General features: G+C 37.7%; 1 protein-coding gene across 5 annotated transcripts in view; it reads right to left on the bottom strand.

Moving 5' to 3' along the window:
• LOC124635040 (tyrosine-protein phosphatase Lar) overlaps positions 1-12,028 on the bottom strand; it is a 367,852-nt gene that overhangs the window by 342,123 nt on the left and 13,701 nt on the right. For all 5 annotated transcript variants that reach the window (XM_047170803.1, XM_047170802.1, XM_047170805.1 and 2 more), the window contains exon 2: positions 8,079-8,130. In XM_047170803.1, coding sequence (XP_047026759.1) covers positions 8,079-8,099 — 21 coding nt within the window. In that variant the 5' untranslated portion in view covers positions 8,100-8,130. The remainder of the gene's footprint in view (positions 1-8,078; positions 8,131-12,028) is intronic.

The following is a 12,028-nucleotide window of genomic DNA, read 5'->3' as shown; positions in this document are numbered from 1 at the left end:
TAATTTAAGCAAAATGTATCAACTGCAACTATTTGCATGTAATTAACGAAGTTAGAAGCACAGTGCAATTACAAAACATCGGTTAAATATGCACTGCTAGCACATAATATGTTTTAAATTATATCAGAGCAGCATAAACATACATTCTCACATAATACTCCACCCACTTAAATAGCAAGTTCATAATTTACAATACAGCGTCGGTGTTGGTCAACAATAAAGTGTAAAAATAGCGAGGCTATCACTCGTGCACCAACAATTATCAAGTGAATAATTTAATTAAAAAGTTGCGAGTCAACGCTAGCGCGACAACGGACCACGACAGCGATAAATAAAATTATTTCCCGAGCAGCGGGAGTAAAAAAAATGCAAAAATCTGGAACCGCATGCAGTTCGCTACTTCTGCGTGAAATGGAAACAGCGTCGGTTGTTGTTTGCGGTTTATACTGCACCGAAACTGCTGCAATGGAAGCGGTTCAGCAACGAACGGAAAGATTCAATGTAAATAAAGACATTGTGATTTCTATTTATTTTTATGCGAAAATATAGCTTTAGCGGAAATTTCTCGTGCCTCGTGATTTAATGGAAACTTTTGTAGGGCTAAGTCAATAATTCTCCATCATCAGTATAGGATGAGCTGCTGTGCGTGCTTTGCGTGTTTATTTGCTTCCGTTTCCATAATTGACACCGTAGTCTTTAGTTTTTCTCAGGCTTATAAGTAGGTACCTAAAAGATAAAACATTCGGTAATTACACTTTAATTACAGACTATTAAGGCGGCGTGAACATCTTAATTTAGTTTCAAAAAACGCAAAGATTTTCATTTCGTTAGAGTAAATGGCGGCAAAACCAAATCGGCGCTCTCGCTTCCTAGAAGCGCAACGTAAACAGCCATAAAGGTTGTAGCTGGGCCCAGAGCGACCGCAGCAGTATCCTGCTCCGAGACACCAGCTGTAGGCGACAAAAGGCGCAATTAATAGTAAACAAGCGTAGAACGGAACGGGGCGGTAAGTAAAGTCCGCGTCCATTAGCAAACCGAGTAAAAAACACTTTAAACGCCCTACACAAAACAGCGAAACAATTTCGCGGCAATCCCCGCCAAGCGACGCGTTAACGCGTCTGATTTAACTTTATTTTTCCGCAACATACACAAATAGAAACGTAGAAATATTCCATGCGGTTCGTCTAACGCGCTCACTGTGATGCTATAACTTGATTTTGCGCTCTGTTCCACGGTCCGGAATCGACGGCGCCTAAATTGAAAAGTTTGCATAGTACTGAATAACTTGCTGCGGCTATAAATACGAACTTTTGTAGATCCCGGTTTTAATGTTGAAAGATCATATTAAGATTTATAGCGTGAGGATTGTTTGCACCATTAACATTTTAAAAGAGCATTTCAGAGTACAGTTAAACCCTCTTAGCTGCCTGCTTCTGTAGAATATAATTTTAAAAGCCTTCTGCATAGCATTTTATGCGGAGATAAAAGTGCTGTACCGATAAGTATAAAATAAGAGTTAAGAGCGCGCCGGGCGTCCCTGACGCCCCGCATGCCAGACATAATTTATTTGCCGACTCTGTAGACCTCTAACATAATTCTTCTACCGTGCCTGTCAATTTTTAATGGATATTACAATTTACCTTCTTCCAATAAATCATCTGGTGAAAAAGTACAGTCCGCAGTGCCCTGATATTGTTACTATACATACACTGTCCATTTATAATATTGTGACCGAAGTCCATAATTCAGTGTCCCAAACGCAAGAAGGATAAAATGTAAGGGTTAGGTGGAATATAGAGCGGAAAAAAGAACCAGGACTAAATATATTTTACCCTGAACTTTTCAGAATGCACGTATAACAGTACCATCCGAATTATGTAGTCCAATAAAGATCAGATTAGTCCCTAAGCACTGTAAGAAAAATATAACTTCATATTCATTAACTGCATACCTATATACTTACTACACAGGAGCCCAAGATTATTCATAGTTCTATTCAGAGGTATAAGCTTATTCCGTTGAACAAAAACTACAACAAGATTATCAGGAGCAATAATCCCAAATTTACATTTCATGCGAGTTGAATTTAAATGCATATAGCCTTTTAAAACGTTTACCTAATGTTTTATAAAATTACGACCGACCATTTAGTGCTGTTAAACTGATTTACGTTACTCTATAATTATTCATTCTATAAAAATTCTCCATTTGAAATCGTAAAAGCAGGCTTGGCGTGCGACTGTTTAAATTCATCATGTAGAATGCATCACGTTATAAAATTACTTGGTTTTGCGTGTCTATCATCATTGTCATATTCGTGAGTTTATTATCCATTACTGTATTACATTTTATTATCCGTTCTGTAAATCAAATAGGTAATAAACTAGCTTGTTACTTTAATAGCGTCAAATGTCCACGCGTGCTTATGACATCATATTTACATTTTAAAATATTTTAGGTCTGAAAAAATGAAGAATTTTTTACTATTGAAAATGTACATAAAACTTTTAGCCCACTTTTACTTATTAAAACCTGTCTGGGTCGCATAATGTGGGTAAGCTGACACGCGTGCCAGAATAACCCCGAATAAAAGTAACATTAAAATATCTGGCAACACCGCTGTGATTTTTAGCGGGATCGGGCGGCGCGGTCCATCAGACACATTTTTAGTGACCTGACAAGGGTTACCGGACATCATTCGGTACAATTTACGAAAATAAAATATATGGGGAGGTAGATCGATCGTATCGGGCGTCGGCAAGCTCACAACGTTATTCCATTACGCGGGGTGGGAGCAGAATATCAAATGAGAGTTGACCCTTATATCTCGTGACTCGTCACTGGCCGCTATAAGATAATTGGACGATGGACATTATTATTTACTGTGGATTTCGCTCGCAAATATGACTGGTTAATTGGCGGCAGTACGAGGGGATTTATTTGCTGAAAATTGTATAAACGTTGGATAATTGTTACACGTTTTGTGTTACAAATCCATTTCTGTATTGGATAGTAACACAAAATTATTTTATCAGACTTAGAGCATTTTCCTAGTTAATTGTTCCCAGTTCTATGTTATACTTTCTTAAAGCTTATACTGTGACAAAGGTTTTTAACGATACTTTATCATTGTCCTAAGTACATAACCAAAACGGTATCACCTGTGACATATTGTAAACCTGTTTGACTTTTGAACAAATCAAAGGTACAAACATACCCTAATTGCTGAACAGAAAAATACCATTAGAACGTCTAATTATAACATTTGACCGATGGTCACAAATATCCCACGCGTGACCGCTTTATAGATAGCATTAACCTTTCCAAATAATTGTGGGATGCTTTTTATTTACATTGTAATTCAGAAACTTTCCTCTTTTCCTCAACAAAACACCTACGTTCTAAACTATTGTCAACTACCAAGAAAAAAACTTCATAATAAACACTCAGAATTACATAAGAATTTTCGAAAAATATTTTGTCAGTTCTACTTACTTTAAAATCATACGACTACTTCTTTCTCGCGCTTTCTCTATTGTTCATCGTCATCGATAAAGAAATATTACTCACCTAGTTTCTAGAAATGAGTCTGGTTTTGGTCAAATTACTATCAAAGGCATGTAGGTGACTGTATTACTTACATCAATTTCTCACTAAGGACATCATATAACACTCTCTTGTTTGGTTCATGTCTCCGCGTCTGACAGCCAGTTTCTTCATCAAAAGTTAAAGTTAAAGTAATGTCTAAAGTAAAAGTAACGGTCAAATACGTTTTTTCAAGGTTAAAGTGACAGCAAAACTAATAGAAAAATTGAATTTGACCGTTACTTTTACTTTAGACATTACTTTGACTTTTACTTTGGATTTAACTTTTGATGAAGAAACTGGCTGTTAATGATTCAATTCGGCTAAGCAACCGCAGACAAGGCCCACTTGATCGGGTGTGAATAAATCAAACCGCAGACGCGAACTCACTGAGCAAAATCGTGAATGTCCAATCGGAAGTCCTATTTGCGCCCTGAGCGTTTTTACTGAGACTTCAACTTAATGAGCGCCATAATCGTTTAATTAAAGGCGTTGAAAGCATTACCTTAATGCCTTCCACGGGAGGGTAATAACTTACGAATGATTAAATTCTGAAGTCGACAAAACTGTTGACTGCAGCGTTCATAACAAAGGAACGTCGATATTTGTACACTTGCCATAAAAATACTTTGGTCGGAGCTGTTTTGCCGTTGTTACAGAAATGGGTTAATAACCAAATTAAGTCTGGAGTTTAGCCCAGTTAACAGTAATGGTGGCGCTTTATCACTATTGGTGTCTTAGCATTTATCCGTAGCGGCTGGCCATAATCCTGGATCACTGGAGACGCAGGTGTGCTAAGACTTCGTCCAGTTGAAACAGATAATTTTGCTCTACTCCACTTTGCTCTATACAGACGAATTTAGCTAGGAAGAGGTAAAGCTTGCTAAAATTCTTATTTGATGTACATATACGCTCTACAGCAAAATACATAGGTACGCAAATTCTAAGAACATCATGACTAAGTACATCCTTATAGTCAGAATTTATTTTTCTAATAACCAATCAGAATTGCTTTTTAACAATGTTCAACGTGATCGTACAACAAACAAAGGCTGATTGACATAACACGCGAATTGCATCTTGATGTCGCAGTCATATCAAAAACATGTGCATATTTCAACATATTCAGCATTTTGCTTGCATATTCAATTTGATGTACGCAATGCTGTTACAAAGCTCGTCCGTGGGCGATTTTTGATCCTGGCCAATGTTGAGTTTTTATTTCGGTTTAGTTTTATACCCAGAGGCTATGACCAGAACAATCAAATGTCGAATTGTTGCAGAAATATCTTTAGTTGCATTTGGATACATGATCCAAGGTAGTCGGAGAGTACCTAAATAAATGTAGGAGAAAAGAGTTACGAGAATTTTAAAATCCAAATGGAAAATCAGTTCAGTTTATGAGAAGGGGGGTGAACGGTTGCCTTTGTGTGTGTAGATTGATAAATGCGCGGAAGCACTCGGCGCCTAATGAATGGGGTGTGGCACGCACGCTGCATGCCATTGCAGTATCTGCAATCCTTGCTAACTGCACTGCCATAGCGCAACACGGAGATATTTACGATTTTCGTGCTAACTCAACCGCAAACACTGTTGTACATGATAAAACTAAGCGCTGTGAGTTGAAAGCATTCGATTTTATTCTTACAATATGTGTCTTGTGTGAACAGAGTTCATCTGACATTGAATTTGTTTTTTCTTTTTCATTCGGTAAAGTTTCTTAATTTTCCAGTAAATGCGACAATCTTGAATTTCAAAATCACAAGTTTGCTTGCATCTGTAAAAACTAAAATTTAAATTAATCAAATAATAACAAATATAAAACATAAGAGGGAAAATATAAAATGTGGAATGTGAAGTTAAATTAATGTTATTTCAAAAATGTATGCGCTGTTATAAAACTGATTACTACATGAATGAACAATAATGAAACGCTTTAAAAATGGGACATGGATGAAACAAAAGAGGAATGAGACCGTCTACTAACAACTGTTTTAAATATAAACGTTAAAACAATCAGCACGGAAACGAGGCATCCCTTGATACCTCGGACATTAAAACGAAAAGCAATTTCGCGAGGAGAACACTTGTACCTCGCTCCCATTCGACCAGACAGCCAGGCGATTCATTTCCCTGATGGCCAGCCATTACAACGGTCAAGATGGATGGATAACAAACCAGCAATTACACTATAAACACAATGACAATCGAATGTTTTCACTAATTGAAAAAGCCACACATGGATCGATTCATTTGAGAGCACTATATGAAATGAAAGTTGGACATAGCGTGGCGTGACGCGACATCTGATATATTAACTCCATTGACTTTACGAGCTGTGGTGACGGTTATTAATCTAGTAGGTCACCTACAGGCTTATATGTATGCGTATATTAATTGAAGAAGATAGCCGAATTCCGCTGAAATCTAGAGAAAATACATAACATTAGGTATGTTATGTATTTTTTCTGGATTTCAGCGGAATATAACCAAGAATAACTGCCCCACATAAATGTTACCAACATAAAACGCCACGTTCAAAGTTAAGACTCGATGAAAAATGAGAAAGGAAAACAAAAAGTGTTACAAAACGCTCACGACTAAGTACAACTAAAACGATAATGGAGGAATTAGCGAGTTCGCGTCACTTGGCAAAGAATCCTAATCATAATAACTCAAGATCGTATCGCGACTAGAAGGCGATGAACAAAAGGCTGCAGAGCAACAATGGCGCCCAACGTGGGGCCGAGAGGCGCGCTAACAAATTACCAGCCCGCAGATAACTAAGCAATATTAAATCATAGTAATTTGTGGATGCAAGACGCAGCCCCTTTTTTGACAAGATATTTCGCTCCGCTTCAGAAAGGACAAAATATTCCTGTTTTTATTTCGCTAAGTTGCTGATAAGAGTTTCTTTTCAAATTATGATAAAACAATAAGCAGCTTAATTGAGGGGATGACAAGAAAGAATTATTCAAATCACTCAAAACCTAACATCCGGTGGTAGTTGGCAACTCAGCGTGAAACTGCAATTTCGCCGCTCATAAAACAGGAAACTGGCGGCGTCGGGCGGGTTTCAGTGCAATCGCATCTTTTCACTCGGCTCCTTCGGCTGCGCATTAGCAATTCTAACCGTCGCAATAGTTGCTCGGAAATTGTAATATTTAGTCTTAATAAAGCCATTCGTAACGTTGAATATCCGGAACAGACGTGAGCGGCACAGCGGTTCGCCGGGGGCGGGCTGGAGGTTCCAGACCAACGCGAATTTAAACTAAAGCTTTATTCACTAAAATGTTACTGTGCTTTTTCATACGATGCAGTATATTAAGTCAGATGTTTATCTGTTAATTATACACGTTTCAACTGCAAACAAGCCAACACTAGAGTATTATTTATTTAGTTTGAAAGCTAAAAGCTCGATTTTAAGGACGCCAATCAGAAGTCCACTGTATATTTTATTCAAACGTTTTTTTGTTAATTGAAGCGGAACAGATAGAAACAAATATTCAAAATTCTAACCGCTATAAATTTCGCACACGAGCGATTCCGAAACGGTCTGCGGCTATTGTATTGTATGGTGCGGCAACAGGATATAGTTTATTAATGAACCGATAGCGAGCAATATGAGGCAGGGAACGCATTCGATAAATTCACCGAATATAGCCCCGCGGACAATGGATACTTTGCCAGTGGGACGGTGTCATATGCAATCTTTTAAAATATTGTAAAAGCGAAATCCCGTGCCAAAATGTGTTAATTCGGCACTTATAACTCGGCAGGAATGCCTCGTGAAATTGTGCGAAAAATTTTACGTGGGACGACCGTATATAGCATTAAATTAAGCTTACATCAGGACTTGAGTGGGGTTGAGGTTTGAAAAATAGCGTGGCCACGCTTTCAGGCACCTATTAGAATGCGTAGTGCATATATCATGCACACTGTCAAAATGAAACTCTGAAAAGAGTCTGATTCTCTCAAAGGATTTTGATTTAAGGCATAAATGAAAATGTGTTTTTTTTTTAAGGAAATTCATAAAACAATATTGGTAGGTATTAAAAAATACTGAATCTTTATTAAAAGTTTAATCACGGCGTCTACTAAAATTACAAAACTTTTTGACGCGACATCTCTGGGAGGGTGAAAGAACTACATGGCGAACCTAAAAGTTACGTGTCAGCCTAGTTTCTGTAAAAACGTGCGGGATTACGTTTGAAATAGCGCCATCTATCCGAACATGAGGCATTCCGTTAGGCGACTAGCGCCATCTAGCGCGTGGGACGCTATTTCGTCGCATTTGACGCTTGTTTGAACCCAGTTCTGTCTTCTTCCCGCGGGAACATGCTCGGGTTGTCGGTTGTCGTAACGTTGCCAACAGAGGGCACTATAATGTAAGTTTCAAAACGGTTGTTATGTGTTTATGAAGGATGAAATCTTAAATATTTCATTTATCAAATTATTTTACTTGATTCTAAAAATATTATCAAGGTACTTACGGGTGTGGTTTCAGCCTCCATTGTGGGATGGTTTCGGGCTGGAACTAAATGTCTGAAACAAAGAAAATAATCCAATCACTATAAATCACATATTGCGAGACGGTCGATGTGAATGCCAATTACCTTTGCGGGAAATCTCATAATTCTTGCCCCGTCTAGGGTTTTTAGACGTAGCTTATACTATGATGTATTACGAAAAGGACTTTCGCTATGATTTGGCATCTCGAGTGCTTTTATACGATTAATCTTAGCATCCAAAACAAATGTGTGTTGTTGTTGTGACCTGTTTTTATGACTATGTAAAACTCTTGTAGTGTAAGGCCGCGTTTCCATTGACGCGGAGCTGGGCGGAGAGGGGCGGAGAAGAGCGGTGAAAAGTGGTCAGTGTTTCCACTGAAGCGGAGCTGGGCGGAGAGGGGCGGAGAGGAGCGCAGCTGGGCGGAAAAGAGCGATGAAGATTTTGAATGCACCTAGTGACGTAACGAAGACAACTGACACACTGCACGCGAGTCACGCACCGCCCCGCTCCGCACCGCTCCGTGCCGCCCCGCTGTCCTCCGCTCTGCACCCCAATGCTCGCTGTCCTCCGCACTGCACCGCCTCGATGTATGAATATTCGCTCAGCTCTGCTCCACCCCGCTCGTACTGTTTCCATTGAAGCGGAGCGGAGATTTCAAGCATAGTCATTGGTCAATTTGTGCACCGCTAAGCTCCTCTCCGCCCCGCTCCGCGTCAATGGAAACGCGGCCTAACATTACATAATATGCATTGGCACAATCCGAATTTTACATTGCTGATATTTGAAACAAACGTTAAAAACAACTTAAGGATGTATACAAAGCCCAATTAACTAAGTCACGGAATAATGCCCATAAATTACTGGTACTGTAACAAATCTCTGCACATAGGTAGCTCTTAACCTTGAAGGAACCCCATGACCTCTAACTGGCAACCCCTAAACCGCGACCCATAGGTTGTGACCTCGTGGAGAAATCTAGATTTAAATTAATATCGACTTCTTTTCGCCTTACCTTTATTGGTAGGAGATTACATTTGGCGTGCCTTACTTAATGGAATTGTCTAGCTAGGCTTTTTGTTCAGAAATAATAATTTTGGCACAGTAAGTAAGTACAGAGTGCCTAGTGCGAGCTTTGCAAGTTAATTTTTTCGATGCGAAGATTATCATACCATTGAATCACGTAGCACTTATCATAGAATTGTTTATTTAATAAAGTCTGTCATCGGTACTTGGTCGTATTACACTTGAGCTCACTTTTGCGAGTGTAAGCATTATTAACCGGCAAAATAAGTAAACATGTATATCTAAATCATGTGACGTAGCACACGACTCTTTATTTCAATAGACTTATAATTACGTATCGAGTTGCGAACGCACACAAAACTCGGAATCAGCACTCTGTAAAGTGGTTCTGATTTGGATATTCACAGTAACATTAATAGCAGATGACATAAGTTTAATTTGCTTTGGTTAAAATCACGTTATGCCACAGATTGGACTTAAAGGTACTTAGGTTTTCATATTTTAACGTACCACAAGCAACCCAGGATTATTTCGTCAATCAATAAGCTAATCCCTTATAACATGAGACCCGAAAGGATTTGATAGTAAGCCTTTACTTATTCCTAGAAAGGAAATACAGTTGTCATGTTCTATGTTATGTCAAACTTAAAAAGGACTAGGTACGTCACGCGACTTGTCTCATGTAGGTAACTGACATCATAGTTCTAAGAACTGTTGACTACTTTCAAGCTTACCTCTTAGATCATACTTGTTACAATCATTAGGAACCGTAAACCTAGGCATAATGGTTAGTTTTACTTTTTATAATATCTTAAAGTATATTTTGCTATATTTCGTGCATAAATTACTTTCTAGTTAACAGAAACTGTTGACTGGTGTTTACATAATATTTCAACCTCTAATTTTAATACTCCTTAAACTGTTATGCACGAACGTTAAAAACTATTTAATGAATTTTAAACATTGTCATTGATTACTGCCAGTGTCTTGATTATAATAAGTTGAATCATAATCATGATGGTAATATTTTTCAATTTATAATTGGCCTTCGTAGACAGGTTGGACTGGTAGCTCATTAAAACATAATTCTGAAAGGACTTGACAAACCACATGATGACGATGAGACTTCTTACGGGAAAGGAAATACGTGAAGACGAGCTTTTAGCATACATTTTCAGTTTTTAATTTATTTTACACATCACATTCACAAATTCTGCTGATCATGCTATTCATTCAAGAAGAAGTCCGAGAAAATATCAACTTAAGTAAGCAGATCGCAAGTAGCAAACAATCTCAAGAGACTTATACATCGTAAAATATATGTAGCATACAGCTAAGGAAATACAAGAAGTAATAAATTACTAGCTCGCTAACCCACAGTTACCCTTTTCAGTCACTCCATTCCTGTCTCACCGGCGAAGATAAGAGGATAACTGGAGGATAGAGAATAGCGATTTTCTCAAGACAAAAAGTATTTGGTATAAGCTGCTGTCCTCGTAGTTGCTTGTATGGGCTTAAAGCATACATAGTCTAAGCAAGAGTATGAAGCCTTTTTAATAGCAATAAAATGGTTTCAGGAGCCTATTTTGTAACACATAATATATGTACTAATCGTTTGCAATATTGCCGAAATTATCGCTTTACTTTCCAATGTGGTTGGTTATTGGAACTTTCTAGAAATGTTTTGCTCAATGGACTGTTAAATACGGCTTACTCGTATCATAATTTCAGTTCAAACTCGTTCACTTCATAATAGGCACTTAATACTGAGATTGAATGGCAATTTCGAATTGATCTCTACAAATGGCGGTATTGAAATGTACGTTTGGCAATATTCGGCGCAACGTAGGTTGTAAATCCATCCCATAACTAAACCCATACTTTTGCATTGTATATTGCAATATCTAATCCTATACTTTTGTTAATTACTTTCTTTTACAAAATATTAACTACTCTTACGAAGAAAACAATTAAGAGAAAAATGGTTCGTTTTGTTTAGTTTAACATATTAAGTTTCGTTTACAGCTTCCCCTGTCCCAAGTTTTATTTGAAGTAGGTGCTCGTATTCTTCGTCCATAATTACATAAAACTTATCAGTTTGAAATAACAGTTCAGTTGCAAATTCGCTCATAAAACAATCATTGACACTGTTATAATCTCTGACCTTCAGTGGCAAGATTTGAAAGGTTCAAGAGTTTAATTGTGTTGACAACATCAGGCATATCAGCTAAGTGCCTGTCACGTGATATTCATAATATTGATACGGCTACATAATTATTGTACCTACTTCACAATGATACCAACGTCTGCATAACTATTGTATTCAACAATAATAACAGCCACAAAGGTAAACAAGAAAAGGTCATGATAATCTGAAACATTGTTTCTACGTAAGGCTGTCAACGTAAACTCAATACTCAGTAACTTTATTGCATACCATAATGTGTACAGGCTGGTGGGTAAAATTAAAAGAAACAATTATGGACCCTGTCGGGCACAGCAAAGTTAGTTTGTAGAGGAATACTTAAGCAATAGTGCTTTAGATACGTCATAAGACCCTTGGCAGGTAAAACGTCTAAGTCAGTACTTATAGGACCTTCCCTTCGGCATAACTGGACAAGCTCCACCGTCCTAGCACCAACAGAATACCACAATCCTGTTTTATAAGCTTACGTACTGAGCAGGTTAAATCTAGCTTTCGTAATTATAATCCTGTAAAGTAAAATAACTTTTGCATACTATTTGCAAACAAATCAAGTTAATAACTGAAGAAACTTTAGTGAATATGAGGACCAAACGTAATTCTTGTTTATAAGAATAATAAAAAGTTATTTGCTTTTTTTTTCTGTCACTAAAAAGGCCTGTCCCTGCAAATAAAACAATAACAAAAAGCCATTAAAAGCCATAA

The sequence above is a fragment of the Helicoverpa zea genome, chromosome 12 (assembly GCF_022581195.2).
Source record: "Helicoverpa zea isolate HzStark_Cry1AcR chromosome 12, ilHelZeax1.1, whole genome shotgun sequence".
Lineage (NCBI taxonomy): Eukaryota > Metazoa > Arthropoda > Insecta > Lepidoptera > Noctuidae > Helicoverpa > Helicoverpa zea.
This window is presented reverse-complemented; position numbering and strand designations above follow the sequence as displayed.